Here is a 23,177-nt window from a genome sequence, read left to right as displayed (position 1 = left end):
ATTAAGTATGGGAGCCGCCATTGCCCTGCCATCGTGTAGGCCTGGAACACTTACCGCGATTTCCACAGGCTATATCGCGTCCGTGCTCTGTGTTGAGTCATGAAAATTACCCGTAAAATTGCGGCATGCTGCATCCACGGTTAGATTTTTTCAATAGTGCATTTTTTTTCAAATTATGTTGAACAGCATTTTTAATACTTTTAATTATATTTTTAGCGCATCCGTGAACTTAATTTATCAAATACATTGAATCAACCAACAATCCCGCTATCCGGGCCAAGATTTATACAAGAAAAATACTGTTTCAATCGTGAAAATTAACCTCAATTTCGCATCTACACGTAAGTAGGCATGTTCATAAAATTTTGAAATTTAATAAATTCATCTAAAATTGCTTTCATTAAAAAGAGAATCATTTAACGTAAAAAATGAGGGGTCAATCATGTATAGGCCTATATATAATTGGCAATGTTATGAGGAAAAGTATGCTCGCCTGAATGTCCCAAAATGGGCCAAATTGTGTGTCCCAGCATTATCAATGGCTTCCTATGTCATAACATGTGTGTATGTACTTTATGGCTAAATTTTTGAGCACGAAGGGCCATTTTACAAAACTTTCGCAAATGTTTCATGAAATGTGGCTTTCATTTATAATAGTATCAAATATTATTCAAATGCAGATTTTTTTTAAATCATGCTACATTGGAGTTTTGAGGGTCAAAATCCAAATTTTCTTCATTTTCCTATTGGATTACACAGTTAAGACAGGATCTTGGTGCACAAGTAAGCTTAATGAAGCCCGCCCTCACATGTTCAAAATGTGATCATGTCTAATGTAAGACTTGTCAGATATCGTTGTGATTTACCCCCGATTATTGACAGTTGGGAACGCGTACTGTACGCGATGATGCTGAACGCGTAGCCATGGTAGCCGGGTGCTAAAGTGGGTGCTAAAAACCCAAATGGCAGCCTCCATGCGTGTACCGGGGGGTGCTAAAGTGGAACCAAAACAACAGCGGGAATCGTGTGTTAAATCGACATAGCAAAAGAACAGGAGGGATCAGCGAAATTCACTGTCAAACCTCTGGTTGTACTATGTTGTAGCAGTGTCTCATATTTCTGGTTGTAGTATCAATAATGTATACCGTACCCAACTCTCTGTTATGCCATCTGATCTACAAGCTGTATACATGATCATGAATATAAAGTAGGCACCCAGGGGTGGAATTTCGCGGGAGTCTGAGAGTCGACTCTCGCAGAGACTCCCGTAAAATCCTATTGCGAGAGTCCATGTGGACTCTCGCTGGAAATGATCGGATAAGCGAACTTAAGTTTAACTTCAACACGTCTTAAAACTCAAAGCCTGCAAAATATAAAGGAAAAGTCGCCAAAGATGCAATGAAATATGGAAGTGAGAGTATGATGACACATAAAAACTTAACTTTGTTAGTTTGTTTGAATGCATTTTACGTAGGCCTACATATAATACCTTTTGGACTCCCGCAAGATTGTACAACAAGAATCCATTTACGGGAATCCATGGACTCTCGCAAAACTCTCTTGCGAGAATCCACTTGGACTCCTGTGGCACTTTACGAAATTCCACCCCTGGGCACCGGTATATTATAGGTACCGCCGGTTCCGGTACGGTATATTAAAGGGGAATTCAAATTTGTATCAAACAACCACATCATTTTATATCAACTTGAAGCCATTGAGAAAAGAAAGTCAAAACTGAAAACCGTTTTGCGCTTTCCGTTTTAAAGTTAACATCTTGTCAAAGATTGACATTCATCAAAAACGTTCAGCCAACATGCATCAATTGCAAAACATAAAGCATATAGTCACTTACACTTACAGTTTGTGTATCTGTGTGGATACTGCACAACTCTCTGTGCGGAACAAGACGAGCAGGAATTGGTGTGCGTCTGTATGTAGATGCTTTAGTCTTGCTTTACAAATGTAGGTATGCTTGCACAGCTGCTTTGAAGCTGGTTGAGTCTTGAATTTGGATGATTGATTGAGGTACTGGTAGTTGATTCCAGTCTATTAGTTTTGGGGAAGTACAATGTATGAATATTTGTAACAATCCTTGGCACAAGTGATGATCTGGTATGAATCAGAGTGAGTATGCTGAGATTGACGCAGGCTTGGTTTACAGGTGTTCAACCGGCATGGCTAGGAGGCCCTGTCTGGCTTTGTGGAGAATACATAACCTGTTGGCAGTTCTTCTACAATGTACCAAGAAGAACTGGACCAAGATTTGATCGGGGTTTGATGGGGGAGAGTAGGCTTACGCCTACCCCATATATTTCCAATGTCTGTCTAGTTGTGATTTGAAGGAGTTTGTTGTCTTGGCATTAACAACGTAGGTTGGCAATGTAAGTTCCAATGAAAACAACTCTCTGTGTCTGTGAAAAGAAATCTTGTCTGCTCCTGAGTGCTTTGTGTAGCCTTGGTTTGAACAGCTTCTGAACAGCTTCCTCTAAAATCCTCTTGTGTCTGTGGTTGCTAGCTTGAAGAACCTGTCTTGGTCCACTCTCTCAAATTGGTTCAAGATCTTGAATGTTTCGATGAAGTCACCCCTACAGTTGTAAGTCTTCTTTGCTCCAAGGTATAAAGCTTCAGGTTTTGGAAGTCTTTCCTCATAGGTCATGTCTGTAATATCTGGGACCAACCTAGTACCGTACCGTAGCTCTCCTTTGGACTTTTTCCAGAGTGGTGATATCTTTCTTTTTTAAAATCCTGGACTCCAAGCTGGAACACAGTATTCCAGGTGTGGTCTGATGTAAGCTTTGTAAAGTATGGTGAAGCTCCTCTGTTGATGATGTCAAGTTCAAGTTGTCAAGTAGAATACATGTACTTCTCAATGCCTTACTAGGGTCAAGGGAGAAGGATTATGGTGTTTGCTGCCTGAAGCGATGACGATACTATACTGAGTGTGGAGTATTGTAGTGATTTGTGACTTCTTTCTTGAATTGCTTAGTTGACTTGATGGTTATTTCGTTGGGGAGTTGATTCCAGTCCTTTATTGATTTTGGAAAATACGTAAGAATGTACCCAGCACTCAGTCTTTGGTTCCGGTTGGGCATTGGTATGCCTTACTGTAAAGATGTTTGGTACAGCGGTTTACCGGCTGAAGAATTGTTTCTTCCGGGATGGCAGCCTGTCCATTGGCGATCTTATGCATCATGGTGACCCTTGCTACCTTCCTCATACTACTACATGTATATCTGTTCAAGAGAGTCCCAACCCAATGTTGAGATCATGTTGCTTGGACTCTCTCTGCTGTAAGGCAGTGACTCAAGCCCGGATGTTCGGGTACCCGCCCGTTTTTTCCCTACGGATTACCCGATTAATTTTTTTTTCCGGCTTTGTAGTGTCCCTGGACCTAGAGCTAAATGCTAGGAAAAAAAAGAAGTTGGTCTGTAGATTAATTGAGTTTTCGTCGACACACAGTGCTCCAGGAGCCCTATAACTTTGTTGCTGAAAGTTTAGGGCTTAGTGGTGTGTGGGTAGGCCTACATGTACATATATATTAAACCGGAGTATTAATCTGTGGAGTGAAGGGGAAGGTGGTTTTAGCTCCAAGTATTTACCCAGAGATGGAACCCAGACTGTGGGACAGTCTAATTATCAGACATATACAGGGGTAGCGCTAGGTTCTCAAACAAGGGGTCAAAAATTGCACATTTTTGAAAACTATGGATCCCAAACAATAGAAATAAGGGGTCAAAATGACCCTCCTCTAAATGGTAATCCTGTGCGCCAAAAGCTAAAAGAATGCGCCTATGACCCCATGGCGCAAGTTAGCGCTACCCCTGGACATATAAATTGTCTTTTTAACACAGGAAATATTGTATTCTAATCCGATCTAATCTACATCATAATCCCATTTTAAATATTATATCATATGTACTGTATAGTAACAAATCTGGATTTACACATAGAATTCAGTGGGCCATGTCGGTTATTGACTCATTATAATACTGTATAAACATTTTACTAATGCTGTGATCCTGTAATGATTGCAGTTGGGCATTAACCCTAACCCAGAGATGTCCAGAAGCCCTGCACTGTCTACTTTTTAGGACAAATTAAAAAAAAATGTGTTGAAAAATAGATAAACACACACACACAAGTACAATGTGATGTGGTAAAGCTTGCTGCTAATGCTGTAGCAATTTGTCACCTCCCCCCTCCCTTTAAATTTTTTTAAAATCCTCCCCCAGCCCGATTCTCATTAGATCTGCCTGCCGGCTACTCTGGCTACTCTGTAACTTTGGGATATCTGAGCACCCGTCTAAATACCACAAAACACCACAGGTGGGGATGCACAGGGCACCTCCAACCAAACCCCACTCAGAAGATCTGAGCAGGGTTCGCAGATTTTTGCCACAGGTGGAAAAAATCACGGTTTTTACCGCTTGGCAAAAACAGTTTTTCCAGTTTTTGCCTGCAAAAATGACAAAAACTAAAAAAGTGACTTATAGATCAGTTTTTTCATCTCAAAACAAATTATTAAGTTACAAAAATAATTTCCTGAGTGTAAAAAGGCCAGATTTTGTATATTTGTAAGTAACATATAGAAATTAAAGGCATTTATTTTCACTGCTCGAGTCAAGAGCATTAAAACCGATATGCGGCATATATCAAATTCAAAACGTTTTCATTTTAAGGACTTGATGAGACAAAAAATATGTTGAATGATTCATTAAAAGTTCTGTGTTACTGTTTAATATTTGAGTGACTATAAGTGAGCTTTTGCCGGTTTAAACCGGGCAAAAACTGGCAAAAATATGTTTTTGCCAGTTTTTGCCACCCTTGCCGGCAGAAACAGGTTTTTGCCGGCAAAAACCGAACCCTGGATCTGAGGTTTGGCAATGCAAAAATGTGTATACAACTTTTTCAGAGGTCTTTTAGTCGTGAGCAGGTTTTATTCCCTACATTGTCATAAACATTCAAATTGAGGTCACAGTTACAGTATTTCTACATTGTACCTCACCTCTCATTCGCTCACAACGCCCACCCATCCTGGATCCATTGTCTTCAATTGTTTTAGCACCATCCTTATACTCCATATACACAGTTAAAAAATAAATGTTAACACTTTGAATAAAAAATAGTATACCCCACCATGCACCCATAAATGCACCGATTACTCCTCCTATACATTGAAACAAAATGCCCTCACACCCACAAAACTCGTAAGGATGAAATCAAAACTCGACCGCCAGTTGACTGGCGGTTGAACTGTGTTCCATTGTTCATCCCTAAGTCAAGTATACAAGCAACCAACCACCAATTTACGATACTACATACATGTACAATTGTACATCCCTAAGAGGGGTACAAAAAATGTATTTTAAAGATACTCCAAATTGTAAGAACAAAACAATAACAAATTTTTTCACGTACAGTAGAAAAGCTCTACAATAGGCCTACTTATCGGCTTCCGCATTTATAATGTGCTTGTAATTCAAAAAAGTGCATACATGTACCGTGATTCGTCCCCGAGTATAGTCCCACGCTTCGTATAGTCCCACCCCCATTTTTCAAAAATTCCAGAAATTGTAAAAAAAAAAAAAAAAAATAAAATTTAAGATTTTTTTTCCGGTTTTGGAGTGTCCCTGGACCTAGACCTAGATGCTAGGATCATTCATGGTTGACCTAAAAAAAAAAAAAGAAAAAATTATTCACTCTATAAAATGATATCAAAATGCAATCAAATTCAAGGCATTTTGAAATCAATAATAGAGTATGACATGAATACAATTTTTTATTTTTTTTTGAAATTTGAGTATAATCCCACCCCCCAATTGTGAAAAATTTTCACCTAAAAAACGGGTGGGACTATACTCGGACCAATACGGTATATGATATTAATTTACTGGTATATTTTTCCTTTTGTAGGATAGTGCAGACCACTATGCAGACTATACAGTACCTCAGGATAACATCCATGCTGTAAACCATGTTTAGAAAACTGACCAAGAAAACTCCCAGGGACAAGGAGGTGAGTTATTGTGACCAAAGAGTTCAGACCCAAGGAGTACCTACTCTGCAATGTTTGCTGTACATATTGCTCATTGATGGGCAAAATAGTGTTAATACAGATTATTTTGCCCTGGGCAAGTAAATTTCACTTTGTACTTGCATTTTTGCATATTTTCAAAAACTGGCGCACGCATTTTACTCTCAAAAACAGCGCATTTTCCCTATGCTCAATCTAATGTATTGTGCCAATAACATGTTTGATTTTGAGGTTTGCCTATACATGCCGTCTCCAAGCATGGCCAACCAATATGGTGGATTTACCATTAGATAGCATTATGTGTGGGTCTAATATCTGTGATTCTGTGATTGCGACTGCAAACATTTGTGACCATCCATGACGAATATGATGAATATCTTAGGTTATTAAACAGTTGAACTTGAAATCTAATGCCCTTGTTGATTTTTGGTGAGTGGGAAGGAAGGAAGAAAGAAAGAAGAACAGAAAACTTTTCTCGGGTGCAGGTTTGAACCACAGACCCCTCATTTCAGTCTTTCTTATAAATTTTCAGTCTTTCTTATAAACTACCCCCCTCCCATTAGACCTCAAATTTTAATTTGTTGGGACATCCAATTTCAAGGCCAGCATTGGGCAAAGACAAAGAAGGGCAAAGTTGACAATGATCTGGGGCACCAAGGCCAAAACTTCCCTGAAATTTGAGCCCAACGATCAATATTGGGGTTACGGTTAGGAATGTCAGGGAACATGGAGTGGGTGAATCTATCTGTTTTAAAATGCAGTATGTTTTCATTATTAGGATTTATGCCGTGCATCCACATAGTTGCTCCTGACCTAAACCACACGCGCTGGATGCGGGTTGCTAAACAGTGGTGAACGATGGTGAAACATGATTGAATCCTTTTCAACAATGAAAACAAGCTAAAGATGGTCTAACTAATCCACATGATTATTTCATGAGGAATGTCAGTTTAAAGTCATTGTCAGTTTTTGCCACTCAACATTACAAGAAGATTCATGATTTCTCTGAGCAATAAAACTACAGGCAATGTTTCGCCACTTCCTCCAAAATAATGAATTCAACATGTAAGGCCAAATAAAAAAAATACATGTTTAGCGTCCAGGTTTTTGAAAAATAAGGAAGGAGGAGGTTTTTTTTTTTTTTTTAATGGTTCAAAACCTCTATTTGGTCCGTATTATACACTGCGATACCTGGAAAAATAGGAGGAGTCCTTTTTTATTTTGTTTTTCTGGTAGGTTATGCCACTCTACTGATCACACTTTCCTGAGTTGCTTCTTACACATCTGTAAGGCTATAGAACTTCACAAACTTCTTCATTAGAAAGTTATAACTGAAATTTTAGAAAATTTAAGGATCTTCAAAAAAGGAAGCGAGGGGACACTAAACATGTTTCTTTTTTTACTCGGCCTAAACGTGCATACGAACACAAGTACTACTTCCAGGCATGACAAATTTTAACATGTAATGCATATATAATGCTTGCTTTTGTTACTTTGTGTATACGCTACTTTACAAGTGTGGATTTATCACTGACAATTGTTTGTTGCTTTTGTAGAAGGGTTGTTGAATTCCATATTGCTCAAAATGCTCACACATGAAATAAAGCATTCAATGATTAGGCCAAGTAAAAATAAAAACATGTTTCTTGTCCAGGTTTTTAAAAATTAGGAGGATGAGGGGCTTTTTATTTTCTATTTTTTATTGGAAAACGACGCTAAATACCTGTATTTGACACTATATTTTGGGTATTCGATATACAGATTGATATCTGAGAAAAAGGAGGAGGCCCTTTTTATTTTATTGTTTTGAGAGGTGGACCCCTCCCCGGTACCCCAGGTCAACATAAAAAGTGGTAACCATGTGTGTTCTAAATTTCGCAGAAAAGGGGTATTTTGTTGACTGAAATCGCGGACATGAAATCGCGAAAAAAGGGGGTATTCTGAGCATTGTCTCCGAAATTTAAAAAAAGGGTATTTCACAGGTTCCTCTGTACACAAAACTTGAGGATTGTTCCTCTTTGGTTCATTTTCAATTAAAATCAGTATACAGGCATTGTAATTACCCCAGTTAATAACACAGGATCATCTGGGAGTACAACAGACACAAAGTAATGTTCATACTTGCACATTTTGTACTTAATATATTAAAATATTTGGAGTCATTGAAAAAGGGGTGTCTGGAAATCTTCTCATTGAAAACCTTGAAAAAGGGGTATTTTTACCCTGATTTTGTCAGTGATTTGGCAAAAAAGGGGGTAAAATCAATGAAAAATCAGTGAAAAGGGGGTTTTGAAAAAGGAAGAACACACATGGTTACCACTTTTTATGTTGACCTGGGGTACCGGGGACCCCTCTAGTGATCACAAAACTCTTAAAAATGATGTATTATGCATTTACAAAGCTGTAAAATAAGTTTCAACTTCTGAAACATCTTTTTCAACAAGTTATAACTGCAAGTTTACAAAATAAAAAGAAATTTGAAAAATCTTCAAAAAATGAGGAGGGCGCGGACGAGAAACATGTATTTTTTTTTTACTCGGCTTTAAAATGTCTAGAGTGAACAGTCCGTGAAAAAAGCTTTCTTGACTGCAAAGTGCAACACTGTAATTTGTGTTTATTCATCTCACACAGAAAGTCACAATTCTGTGAAGCAGAAATAATTAGCGAATAATTCTACTCAATCCAATTAATTGTTAGTAGCTGTCATCTAGTAGAGTTTATGACCCCTGTAAGTGTAATAATATTGATTTCTGATGCTGTAGATTAGCATTCTACCCAGGTAGGGGCTATTTTAAGAACTTTCTTGTTGAGGTGTGTAATTATTTACCCAATTAAATGGTTATTTCTTTGTTAGGAAAATTATATAAAAGCTAAATATCAGAATAAAGTTGTGGTAAAAACAAAATACATGTATACATCATATGTTGTACTTGTAGGCCATTTGGAAATCGGAAACCGCTCTGATGCCTGTGCACAAAAAGTAAATTGGAAAAGAGCCCTTTTTTTTTATTGAGGTTTGAAAGTGATACTTTTGAAAAGAAATTCTGGGAAGGCTTTCACTCTCTTTGATTCTTGAATCTCATTATGGCCAATGGCCATGTGAGCCCTTTACCTGAAATCTGAAACTACTAAAAAAAATATATGTGCCCAAAAAGAGTTTACACTTGGAAAAGAGCCCAAATCTTTTTTAAGGTTTGATTCTACTACTTAAAATCCTTTACAAAGAACTTGAAGCCTTTCATCTTTGATATTGATGGCTACATGTATGAGCCCTTTGCCTGAATCCCAAAACTGCTCCCGCTGCATTAAAAGCACCAGGGACTAATAAGTTGGTATGTTTTCTTTGTAAAGTGGAGCCTAGAACCAGTTAAGGTGTGAATTGTGATACCTATTTATTTATATAAAAGATCTGAATATCTGTCAATACTTTATAGGCTCAATTTTTCACAATACAAATATTTTTTATAAACTCAATTATTTTATAAGTTTAACTGGAATTGATTTGTACATATTTATCAGGATATTTCTACCATGGGAGGGCAATGTCCTGCCTGTAATATGGATATATGACGCAAGATGACAATGTATTTTAGAAATAGGTGTTAAGTTATTAAGTCATAATAAGTTTGGGATGGGGCAATTTTGTGCCTAAATCAATATTAGTATTACACAAGTGGTAAGAAATTAAGGTGGTACTACACCCCTGATAAATTTTGTGACTAATTTTGCATTTTTCTCAAAAATAACTACACACTGGTAACAAAAGTTATGTATATTATAGGGGCAAGGAATCCAATTCACTGAAATTTCAGTGATTCAAGACAAGTGGTTCATTATATATATTTAAGAAATGGGGTCTAGCGGTACCTCTTTTCTTATCATAAATAATGTACCGCTTTTCTTGAGTCACTGAAATTCCAGTGTAGTAAGTTATTGGATTCCTTGCCCCTATAATATAAATAACTTTTGTTACCGTACCAGTGTGTTATTATTTCTTGAGAAAAATGCAAAAATAGTCACAAATTTATCAAAGGGTGTTGTACCACCTTAAAGATAGAAACTTTTATGGGCGTGGTTGTATTGTCCTTGTAACACCAAAAATGATTCATAAACTTTTTGGAGGTTCTCAATAATCAATTGTTCAATTCAGTCGCCAGTAGTTTAGACACAGGGTAATAAAATCAGTTAAATAACAGTAAGTATATATAATTTGATAAATTATGTTATAAATGTCACAAAAGTCACATTATTTTATTTATGAGGATCAGACATATTATTTAAGGTAGGATTACTTTTCAAAAAAGCGTAGATCATGTGAAAAATCTACTTCCGTCAAAAGCTTAGAAGTGTATTATGTACAAATCCCTAAATGAATAATATATTAGTGATAGGTTAATGCTTCTGTTATTTATAGTGTTAACATTCTCTGTGTGCAATGTAAATATTATTACCATACATGAATGCACTTAGTGCAATGACCTATGGGAGCAGAGTCTTGTTTTATGTTATATTTATTTCATATACTGTGTATACTTTTGTCTGTATGTGTGTTTTCTATTTTTCCTCATAATGGTCATTTTGGTACTTCTGACTGATCATGCAATTATAGTTACATGTATGTATCATAGATATTTTTTTATTTTTGCACCTTCCTTAACCCTTTGACACTAACCCTACAATGTATAACCTCAAGCAGGGGTACTATGAAAATTAAAAACAATTTTCACTAACTGATCATCCTGAGTCCTTGATAATTTTCAATTCAACTGACTTCATGATGAAAGTATAGTAATAGTAGTGCTCCCACGGTCATTAGCGCCAGTCCACCCCCCCCTAAGATTGACACCCATGCCTGCATGTGGTAGTATTTTCTTGGTAGATCAGTGGCATGGAAATTTGTGATGTGATTTGAAAAGTGTACCAGGACAGTTGTTTAGTGCTTGTCCATACAGATAAGAAGATTCAGATCTCACACCACCAAATCAGAGTCCCATAGAGATATGTGCTAAATTTGCCTTAAGAAAACGTCATTTTTTCTTCACAGGAGCGACTCAGTTTTAAGCGACAGCTATGATGGTTGAAATCAGCCCTTGCCTGATCCCTCTGGCTGGGAAAAAATATAGGTTGACCGTCATTATTTTTTACGACTGGCCCTCAAGTCTCATAGATGTCTGGGAATTGCCTATTTTACAGGCAAAACCATGCCAGTGTTTCTGTAAAGAAAGGCTGCTTAAAATCATTAAAAGTTATTTGATCTCGCCCATCTGTGGTACACTTGCAGGAAATAATATTACTAATCATGACCAATCCAAATTTGGCTAAAATTATGCAAATTTCTGCTCATTTTAATGCTTAAATTGAGAATACATGGTTTTTTCTAAGAAGTGAAATTAAGGGTGCACAACGATATAATTCTATTTGGTGGTGTGAAATCTGAATGATCCAACATGTTTCTGATTGTCCTTAATTTCAGACTATTTTAATCTAATTAACTTATTTTTAGCATAATTTGAGCAAGAAGCTGGTTAAAAAAAATTTCAAGCAGAATCATTGTGTCTCTGACATGTGCTATCTACTGAAGATAGCATTGTGATTACCAAGTTAAAAGTTCACCAAGACTTAGGCTTTCAGAAATTTACAGTCAAGAGGGACAAGAAGCCAGGCAGACACACAGAAACAAAGAAGAACATGTCCACAATGCCTGAATTATAAGTGTTGAATTATATGACCTATTAATAGTGAAATCTTAAGTCTACCCCCCCCCCCCATAAGCTTACCTGATCCATGGGCACATTTTATGAGCTCCAACCAGTGCCCTAGCCCACGTGCCACCATAAACTGATGTATTCTCCATCTGGTACTGAGTCACTGCATACCATCATGATTGTAAACATTACATGGGTTACCAGTAGTGGAATCATAAGCTTAGCCTACCCCCCCCCCCCCAACAGACACACACAAACCGTAAGCTTACCTGATCCAGGCGCCTATTTCATGAGTTCCGACCAGTACCCTAGCACCATACTGATGTCTTCTATCTGCCACTGTGTCATTACATGCCATTGATGATTTAAGCTTACCAAATATTATGATTGTAAACATTGCATGGGCCAAAGTCACTCTACTGAAATGGAATCTTTCACTCAAACACACATTTCGGGTCAAAACTCACCTTAGCACTGGTATATTTGTAGCAAATGTTGCAGTTCTCTTCAATTTTAGCCTTTAATTACATAAATTCAGTCAATGCACTTCTTCGGTGGATGCAAACGCAAATTTGGAACAGGGCTAACTTGCTCAATCAAAAGTTGAGACTCACACACACAGCTCCATTCAGATCTCACACCACCAAATCAGAGTCCCATAGAGATATGTGCTAAATTTGCCTTAAGAAAACGCTATTTTTCTTCACAGGAGCGACTCAGTTTTAAGCGACAGCTATGATGGTTGAAATCAGCCCTTGCCTGATCCCAAAAACTGGAAAAAAATATAGGTTGACCGTCATTATTTTTTTACGACTGGCCCTCGAAGTCTCGATGTCTGGGAATTGCCTATTTTACAGGCAAAACCATGCCAGTGTTTCTGTAAAGAAAAGGCTGCTTAAAATCATTAAAAGTTATTTGATCTCGCCCATCTGTGGTACACTTGCAGGAAATAATATTACTAATCATGACCAATCCAAATTTGGCTAAAATTATGCAAATTTCTGCTCATTTTAATGCTTAAATTGAGAATACATGGTTTTTTCTAAGAAGTGAAATTAAGGGTGCACAACGATATAATTCTATTTGGTGGTGTGAAATCTGAATCAGTAACTCAAACCTCAAGTTTGGGTGTGCCCTTCAGACCAACCTTGTGTGTTATATTTTAATGATTTTCACTTTAAATTGTATCATTTGATGATGCATTGAAATAATGATCATTGATTTGTAAGATAAAATCAATGTTTATTTCTAATCTCTATTATACAATTGACAAGGTTATTCTTAGTATTTGTTGCCTATGGTTCTAGTAATTAAATATGAAGGAAGGTATTTCATTTCATTTCACTTATTTAGGAATCAATCAAGGATAAAAACACAAAAGTAAACATGAAAGTGCAGTTAATTCCAGTGAGATCCTTGGGCCACGATATTATATCTATTTAAAAAAATGGATTGCACTTTCATTTACATGTACATGTAGAAGAATTAATATTTACAACATAATAATAATATGGTCATTTAAGGACAGCTAAAAATCACTCTCCTACATCAGATTTAAGGAGAGCAGTACTGCTCTCTCTCTCCTCAAAAGGTAGTCCCTGCCCAAAATGGCGTGGTTTTAAGAAAACACCACTTTTTAAAAGACCGAATATATGTTACTTCAGGACTGCAATTTAAGTACTGGTAGTATAAAATTGAACAGAATCAATATTTCTACAAAGGAAACCCATTTCCACCACTTTGCTGTAGATCTTTGTATTATTTTTTATTATCAATATAGGGCCAATTTATTGACACTATGCTTCAAGATCAATGCAGTATATAATTATGAAAAACACTTTCTTTTTATTGGGAAACAATTGAAATATCAATAAAGATTCCTTTATGATTAAATGTTAACTGGCAACTTGACAATACAAAAAAAATTAAGTGTGTTTTGTTCGGGGGGATAATAAGCACTGACATGAAAATGTGATACAGGTGTGTGCGGTGTGCACAGCGGTCAAGGGTCCCATTTTCAGGCTCCCTGGCTGTTTTGAAGATGCCCCACTTCGGGATCATGTTCAAATTCTCAAGTCCCATTGGAGTAAAACTCCAGCTCTTTAACCGCAATTTGGCAAGATTTCATAGCTCCACAACCATGTTTTGGCCCAACTTTAGTTCATTTGTACCCAAATATTTCGGTTCTGTGGCCCGTATGCTCACCCGTACTAAAATGAAAGTTTGGCGGCCCCTGGGTTTACATGAATCTTTCACATCACATTCAGATATAAAAACCAGACATTATAAGTAAAATAAAAAACATGTTTCACGTCCGGGTTTTTGAAAAAAAAAGGAGGAAGAGGGGGCTTTTTATTTTTATTTTTTTTATCGCAAAATCGGTGTGAATACCCATGATTAGAGCTGTTTTAGCATATACAATAATGCCTGGAAAAAGGAGGAGGCCTCTTTTTATTTCTTGTTCTGAGAGATAGGCCCCTCTAACTATCAAAAAACCTTATAAAAGCGTTTCTTGTATATTAGTAAGGCTATAGAAAGCATTTCTACTTCCTAGACATATTTTTTGAAAAGTTATAATTGAATTTCACAAAATAAAAATAAAATTGAAGAAACTTCAAAAAAGGAAGCGGGAGGGGACATGAAACATGTTTATTTTTTTATTTGGCCTAATTAAACCTGCTATATGGGAAACTATAAAAGTTTATATCAATTATCATAACATGAATTTGAACCTATGAACTTGAGATTCCATACATGTATAATAATGATTGCCTTGAAGCTTTACTGATTCATCACTTTGCCGCAGTGTTTGCGTATATTGTATATTATGTTTCTTGTAAATAATCAATTTTTCCACCATTTGTTATTTCATTACACAGGGAGAGTGGAGCAAACATGATGACAAGGTGTTACTCGCCATCCAAGCTGGAGATGTGGAGAAGCTTCAATCAGCGCTGTCCAAGAAGGGCACATCGGCAATCAAAATGGACCCTGATGGCAAAGTGCCGTAAGTGTTTTAAGGTGGTGCGGACAGCACCGAAGTAGTGCAATTTATCCTTTGTTTAAAACTGCACATAAATATCCTAGCACAGAAAGGAGTAATACAGCTTTATTCCATAAGCTGATTGATTCCTGAAAGGAGTCTTTATCACTTAAGGATTCACCCAATTCCACTGGATTTTGTTCATTTTTTTAACAATTCCAATGAAAAATGAAGATGTTAAATCATGTTTTGGTGATGTTTCACCACTACACTAGTGGTTCCATCAGACTGGTAACCCATCACATCTGATTGTTTCCTTTTATATGTAACAGTTGGTGAAAGATGTTGTTGAGTGCATACCGTATTCATTTTGGGTGGGCGCTTATTTTTTCACATTGTTTAGGCCAACAAGACGTAAAAAAGGCCCAAAGTATTCATCTATCATCATCAGTGTGTCATATGTTTCAGACCATGATTCAGATTTGCATGGGCAGTTAATAAACTAATATCAGTTTGCTTGTTGTAAAGTCACCGGATGGGTGCTTATATTGTAAAGTCACCAGATGGGCGCTTATAAGGCGGTTAATGGAACAAATATGGTACCTGTACAATGTAGACCTTGTTTAGAGTGGTACATATAGGCCTCTCGATCTTGTTTAGAGTGGTCCTACGCACTCAGCAACATAAAATGTGAGTTTAAACATAGATCTTCATTTTACTTTGAAATTGTTCAAAATGAGTGAACAAAATCCACACTTGAAATTAACATTCCTAATGAGCTTGTTCAAAGGAAAGACTATAAGACACCCAATTTCTAAATTTAATTGAAAAGGCACCCAGAATTGCACTTTTGTCAAATTTACCGGAGAAATCATCTGATTAGATGATTGCCAACTTGATTGACCACAAAATGTAGCGGCTTCTTCTCAGGCGCAGGAAGCCATTCAAAAATTGCTCAATTGTACAGGTAAAAATTGCTCAATTATAAGGGTAAGCAACCATGTGGCAAATTATACTGGGAGTGTCATTATGAATCCACTACAAGCTGTCAGGATCCATCAGTATTACATCATAGTACAGGCAACCCTTTTGTACTAGATTGGTTAAACGCCTGCATATTGGTGCAATATAAATAAAACATAATTACCCAACATTTTTTCATTCTATATTATTTTTGCAATGGTCATGAAAAAGAACATCTTCAGTCCAGGAGGGGGGAGGTACTCAAGTTTGGATTGGGTAGAGGTATGCTGCTGAGAATTTGAAAGTGGACCCATCAAAATTTGGACCAATTGATATACCAAAAGTCAAAATTTTTGGCCAAATTTAACACAAATTGTTTTTACAACTTTACAATTGTGGGGAAATTTCAAAATTTTGGCAACAGTGATTCAAAATTGGGCTATTTTCGGGGAAAAATTGAGAAAATTTTGAAAAAAGGACCCATCCATATGCCAAAATTGGGCTAGAAAATGGGGACATGGATATACCAAAAGGCTGAAAATGTTACCCATGTTTGTGGCACGTTCCCGTATGGTCATTTGTAATGAGTCCCTCTGGATCTTCAGTGAATAGATTTGCTTAAAAAATCCAGCATTAGAAGAATTTGTACATGTTTAAAAAATATATTAAACCATAAAAATTAATTGTGCAATAAATATTGTTTTTATACTAGTGTGATGTGGCATTATGAAATGTTTATGGCACGGTATAAAAAGTAACTGTTGCATTACATAGGATGAGTATAGCCATTAGATAACACAGTAATTACTACATTGCTCAAAGTTGACTGTATTTATGAATCATAAAATTGGATATGACAGATATTGCAACAGTAGGGTTTTTAGGGGCAGTAAAAGAATTGTGTAGAAGAACATGGAATTTTGATGGATTATTTATATGGGGGGGGGGGGAGGGGAGGTGCATTCAAATTTTTTAGCAAAAACATGAATTCTTCTATATGTCCTCATATAAATATTGATTGCCCCCCCCCCCCTCCCTTTGTAGTCATCATTTAATCTGAGAATTTGAACTTCAGGACACAGTTTCCATTTTAGTTAAGGGCTCAGTGGGATAGCGACCTTTTCACATATTTATTGTGGGACCTGAGAGCACATTGTCAGGCATATCGAATTGCATTTTGAAAACAAGGAATGTCCTTCTGATATCAAATAATTTTGATTTTTTTTTTAATTTGCTGAATTTTCTGAATCCATTGTATGGTAAAATATTGCCTGTTAATATGTTACATTTTGAATCCAATTTTAATATGTATATCATTTTATTGATATATTGTTTATCATGTGGGGTTTTTGTATGTTTTTTATTCTCTTTTTCTCAAAACTGCATTTTCTGCTTTTCATTGTAATTCTGTTTTTTTTATTCACAGAAAATCTGCAACACAGAAAACTCTGGGCTTTAATTTTAGTGAAAATTAAATCATTCCAAGAATGAAATGTTGACATTCAAAATCAAATATTGTGCGGAACGGTTCTAACTCCTGGGGACAAAATTCTTAACTGAAAATCACTTGTGAAATGAAAATCAATGATGAAATGAAAAGATAATTGTTCTTCTACATAACTTCATGTATAGCAGACACCAAGTACTTGACGCTAATATCAAAATGATCAATTATAGACAAACAAAGCTGTTTGTCATATTTTCTTTGTACGAAATAAGGATGGTACTTAAGGCACTTAACTGAAAAGTTAAGAGATCCTAGTGAAAGTGTGATATTTGAGAAGTCAGAACAAGCCTGCAATTATAAGCTTTCATTGGACTCCATTGTTGCCATATGGTATCGCAGCAACCTGGATCCTACTGGAAGAGGGGATCAAAACAATTTCAGACTGTAAAATGTATGGGATCAAAATTTTTATAAATAAAAATTCCCTTTAAAAGGGAAAGCCAGCCTCAATGTAGAAGAGGTCTTGTAATTAGTTTTGGTCAATGTGAAAGGCATTTTTAGGATCACGGCTTACTACATCCATGTTACATGACAGTCCACCAAACCATCAACGGTGAGAAGATGTACACTGAAACTGCAGAAAACATTAACTCCTAATCTCCTGTCAACTCCTTAATTCATTATTGTTCATTATTATTAATTCATTATTGTTCTCTAAATTGTTCTGTTCTGGTTTTATTTGTCTTTTCAGCTTTTTACCCACGATATTTCAATTTCCAATTTTTTAATACCATAACTTACGAACTCAATTTCTTCGCTTAGGAATGTCCGATTTTATTGGGGGAAACGGCGTTGTGGAGCAAAATAGCTCTTTATGTGAAAGCCTAGCCTCCAAATTTATAAGCTGTCCAAAAGATGTCTGTTTTTGACATGATACGCCACATTCTTAAAGACCCATTCAGTGATCCCAGTGCAAGAGTAAAAAAATTAAAATTGTTTATAAATTGCTTAAAAGAGAAGGATAGGCCTAAGTCATTCAAATTGTCATTTGGTATTTTTGAAATGCCAAATTTGCAAAAAAATGAAGAAAACAGCAGTACTGACGAAGTTCAAGCCATTCAAATACTTGTAGCTAATTTTAGATACTGTCAGTATCTAAAAATACAGATTCGTGTAAAATGTCTTATTTTGTCTTAAATAGGCCTACACGGCTTTTGGCTGAACCATTCGCAGACTTAGCACATCTATGTAATAACAAAGGTACGGTACCAAACTTTTGATGATTTTTACGATCGTACGGATGAGCAAATCACTGAATGGGCCTTTAATATTAATAATAGATAAGCTGGCTTTAAAAATATTATTGACAATGTTGAGAGTAGGAATTACCTTGAAAATGTCTCAAAAATACAACATGCCAGTTATATGCCGGTCTGAAACGATCAGACAATATTTTAAACATTAATAACATCATAAACCCAAATCGTGAAAAAAATCACCCGGTAGATTTTTGGCTATTTCTCCATTTACGATCCTGCCCAAAAGTGTCTGCTTTCGATATACCACGTCACAAATACTACACTGCACTGACTGCAGGTTTTAGTTAAAAGGGCATTTCGTGATCCACAGCATCATCCCCTAACTTTTCTCAAAAAAAAGTTGAGATTTTTATATCACTGGAAACCTCTGGCTACATAATGTTTATGTACAAAATATTTCTTGCAGATTAATTTGTTAGCAAAGTAATCGTGAAATTTGAATTTCGTTCTGGTATACCAGAACAAAATTGCAACACATTGTGTACACATAACCATGCATAACTCGTAAAAGGCAAAATCGGAATCAACTGAAATTTTTTAGAATAAGCTTTTTTGTGGATATCTACTGAAAAATGTCATAAAAAGAGGATGCTAGGATCACGAAATACTCCTTAAATTCGCCATATAACATAATATAAACTCACCTTACATGTACATTTTTTATTTTAAAATAATTTGATATTAATTCGCAATGTATAGTTTACTATATGATAGATGGTGGCAAGAACATTTATAAAGGACTGATTACTCACTGCAATCTTCACTCTTGTGTGTTTTGACTGTAAGTTTATGAATCAAATAAAAAGATAGAAAGTAGCTTCACTTATGTTATGTGTCATTTTATTTATAACATAGAAGTTATTAAATTAATAAAGTAAGACAATTTATTTATCTATAAGTGCATGTCAAATGGGTACATTGTTCAATACTATAGGCCTACATGCATAAATTATGCCCATATTATAGTTAGGCCCTAAAAACTTTATATTGCATCGGATTTTTCCCGTTGAAAAGGCAAAACTGATGTTCATGATAGCAACTATTTCATCAATAGCATTTTGAGTCATTTTTATTCATAAAACGACACAGGATAGGATAGATAATTCCAATTCCTTAATATCATGTGCTTGCCACTATCTACTTTATAGTAAACTATATACATTGCGAAATAATATAAAATTATTTTAAAATAAAATGTGCATGTAAGTTGAGTTAACATAGCTAATTAACTAACAACTGCAGTGTATTTCTTGATTTTAATAATAAGCATGGGTAAAAAGCAGTAAAGACAAAAATACAGAACAATTTGGAGTAATGAATTAAAGAGTTGACAGGAGTTATAGGAGTTAATGTTTTTGCTGTTTCAGTGTGCATGTTCTCACCATTGATGGTTTGGTGAACTGTCATGTAACATGGATGTAAGCGTGATCCTAAAAATGCCTTTCACGGTGACCCAAACTATTTACAAGACCTCTTCTGCATTGAGGCTGGCCTTCCCTTTTAAAGGAATTTTATTATCCATAAAACGACACAGGATAGGATAGATAATTACTTTGACATCAATATGGTCCATATGATGAAGATTTTGATTCTTAGATCTGTTATCAACATGATATCACGCTGTTCAGTGGTCAGTCTTGCGTATTTTTGGGGGGCTTTGAGGCGTAGCCCCGGGATCAAAGTAGGGGCGGCAAAAAGCGAAGGCGGCGGAAGAAGAAGGCGGCAAAAACAGGGGCGGCAAAAAGCGAAGTGGGCGGCAAAACGAATTAGCAAAGAAAAAGGCGCAAAAAATTGAAAAAAGCATAAAAACTTTGAAAAACGGTTGCTTTTGGGATGCTAGCGCCTGAAATCCTTTTTTTTTTTTTTTTTTTTTTTTTTTTTTTTGCTCTTCACTTTTTCAAACGTCCGTGAAAAAATTGGGTCAACCTTTTCGGCTGTTAAGGAAGGGACGGCAAAATTGTTTCTTCTTCAGCCCCACGGGGTTGGGGCGACCACGGTACGCCACTGAGGACCCCGGGTCAAAGACACTGAAATGACATACTTTTCTTCTGCTGACCATATGATGCTGTATAGTAACTATTATTGTTACATTTTAGGCCTATACCTAAAACTTTTAAAGTCATATTAATTCAAACATAACTTTGGTAATGCTCACTCGTTTTCATTCGTTGAAACGGCAAAACATACTTACTTTTCCTTACACATCAATTAAAATATTTTTAAAAAATTCAACCACAAAAAGTTTTAACAAAAAGTCATTCCAATACCAATAAAAATTAATCTCTTGAGTAAACTGACCCCATCCCAGAAACAGGTACCAGCCCGATGGGCTGGCGAAAATGAATAAGATTGTATAAAAAGGGAATCAAAATCCCCCCACCACTACCAAAGTGTTTATGAATACTCCCTTAGAAGCTGTCTGTTAATAGTGACCTTGGCATTCATTGTATTTTTGTGTAGGGCATACCACTGAAGGTAAGCATGTTCCCTATGAGAGGGTAACGATAAGTGAGGGGTGCGTCATTTGCTCGAAGAGAGAATGTTAATACATACATACATTATAAGCGCTGACAAATTGAGCACTCAGATGTCGCCAGGTCCGCACGCTGTACCGGCGCCAGCGGAATACAAGTACGCTTAGAGGGCACATCAGGCATGGAATATTCCATGTGTTATTTTATGGTGTAGGGTTTCTGCAACTTGAGTAAAAGTTGTATGAAAGCTACTGGGGGTCAGTACTCTGTAGGTATTAACAAGAAATGACTTGGAAAGGGACATTGTGCTGAATATTGAACATTTTCTCAAGTGTTTGTCACACAGTGCAAACTTACAAGAAAGATTGTAGACATTTTGGAATAAATCAATTATTCAAGTGATGATTTGTTTGATAAAGGTCCATCTGTCCTTCTTTTGCATATAGCTATATATTTGTCAGAGGGGGCAAGTTCAGAGTAAGGGGAAAGTTCAGAGGTTTTGGCCCGTGGAGGGGGGTCACTCCCATTGTGGCCTGTCTGCGATAATGAAAACGCGTAAAAAGGGTAGTTTTTCGTGGGTAAGCACGATACGCGCGTAACGTGTTTAGGGTGTCAAAAACTTGAAATATTGGAAAAAAGGGTAGCAAAATTGCAATTGCTAATACACGGAAATGAAATTTAGGGTATGAAATTTGATGCAAGGAATAAAATCCCTGTTTAGGGTGTGAAAGCACCTGTTTAAGGTATTGTTTTAGCCAAGGGTTAAATCCTTGTTTAGGGTGCTTTTCAAAAGTTGATTATCGCGGATGGTGTACAGGCCACAATGGGAGTGACCCTCCGGGGTTTTGGAAAAAAGCAAATGGATTAGATTAGCAGGAATGAGAATTTCCCTATTCAAACAGGAATTCCTGGGGGGGGGGCAAATTTCTGTATTTCTATTTATCCTGTTTTGGAGCATTTTTGCCAGATTTTACACGCTTTTTCAATTGTTTCCAGAATTTTCATGTTTTTTCATTGAAATGTACATTTTTTGATATTCTCATGCCATGACTAGGAAATCCAGACTCTGCAATGTTTGGGTGTCGCTCATGCTGGGGAAAATAGAGTAGGCCTACATGCAGATTATTTCACCAGTGCCTCCATGAACACTGACTGTGTGCTTTTTTGTGTGCTTTTTTGTGAAGTTCTATACATGTTGATTATTACTATACTTGCCTGAGCATTTTACTTGTACGCTCATACATGTAGATATTAAAAAGGCATCATTTTTATTTGATCTCAAACCTTTGCTGAAAGACTAAAATTTTTCTCTTAATGTGTCATTTGTTTGTTATTCTTCACACAAACAAAAATGAGATCCCAGCTAGAAAAAAAAATAAAGACACTTTTTGGCTCACTGACTGTTATTGGCATACCCAGTATTGTGATTGTTGTAGAGTACAATGTACTACAGGTATTTCATTAATCAGCCAGTCAGTCGTGAAGTCAAGCAAGCGCTGCTGTGTGTGAAAGTAATTGTGCATGACAACCAGTGCATTAGGCATGAGAATTCTCAGGCTTTTGCCTGAATTCAGGCAGATTTGTTGTCCAAATTTACGCATTTTTAATATTAATTTTTTTAGCCTGTTTCGGTCCATTTAAGGCCAAATTCACACGCTTTTTGAGACAGTCTGCAAAAAAAAGCCTTTCTCATGCCTTGTGCACTTAACGATCCATGGACAATCATGCATTCTGATTAGTTCATGACATTCCTGGTAACTTGTAGAGCTATAAATTTTTTTATTTCTAAACATGAAAAATTATGACACTTTCAAATTATCATGCCAAAGCAGTGAACTTGCATATAAATTATTGCAACATATGAAGTAGATCAAAGATAATGTGGATCACAAAATAGCATGTGTTTTGAACCAGCACATTTCAGTAAAAAGTCAGTTAAAATACCGGTTACGGTTCGCTATCTCTAAGGACAGCTATCTCTAAGGTTTGCTATCCCTAAGGTTCGTTATCACTAATTACGAAAAAGGTCCACTATACCTAAGGTTCGATATCACTAATTTTGAAAAAGGTTCGGTATTCCTAAGGTTCGATATCACTAATTTTAAATAAGGTTCGCTATCTCTAATTTTAAATAAGGTCCGCTATCACTAATTTATTGAAGGTTCGCTATATCTCTAAGGTTCGCTATCACTATTTTAAAATAAGGTCCGCTATCTCTAATTTTAACAATCCCGGTATCCCTAAGGTTCGCT

At 36.3% G+C, this 23,177-nt stretch overlaps 2 protein-coding genes across 2 annotated transcripts in view; one reads left to right on the top strand and one right to left on the bottom strand.

Annotated features, from left to right (window-relative positions):
- LOC140171659 (prestin-like) overlaps positions 1-12,027 on the bottom strand; it is a 129,521-nt gene extending 117,494 nt beyond the window's left edge. The window contains exon 1 of the mRNA XM_072194954.1: positions 12,009-12,027. The gene's annotated coding sequence lies outside the window, so the exon portion shown is untranslated. The remainder of the gene's footprint in view (positions 1-12,008) is intronic.
- The window catches only part of LOC140171656 (uncharacterized), a 55,565-nt gene that overhangs the window by 3,275 nt on the left and 29,113 nt on the right, over positions 1-23,177 (top strand). The window contains exons 2-3 of the mRNA XM_072194950.1: positions 5,914-6,016; positions 14,619-14,746. Coding sequence (XP_072051051.1) covers positions 5,975-6,016; positions 14,619-14,746 — 170 coding nt within the window. The 5' untranslated portion in view covers positions 5,914-5,974. The remainder of the gene's footprint in view (positions 1-5,913; positions 6,017-14,618; positions 14,747-23,177) is intronic.

The sequence above is a fragment of the Amphiura filiformis genome, chromosome 15, assembly GCF_039555335.1.
Source record: "Amphiura filiformis chromosome 15, Afil_fr2py, whole genome shotgun sequence".
NCBI lineage: Eukaryota > Metazoa > Echinodermata > Ophiuroidea > Amphilepidida > Amphiuridae > Amphiura > Amphiura filiformis.
This window is presented reverse-complemented; position numbering and strand designations above follow the sequence as displayed.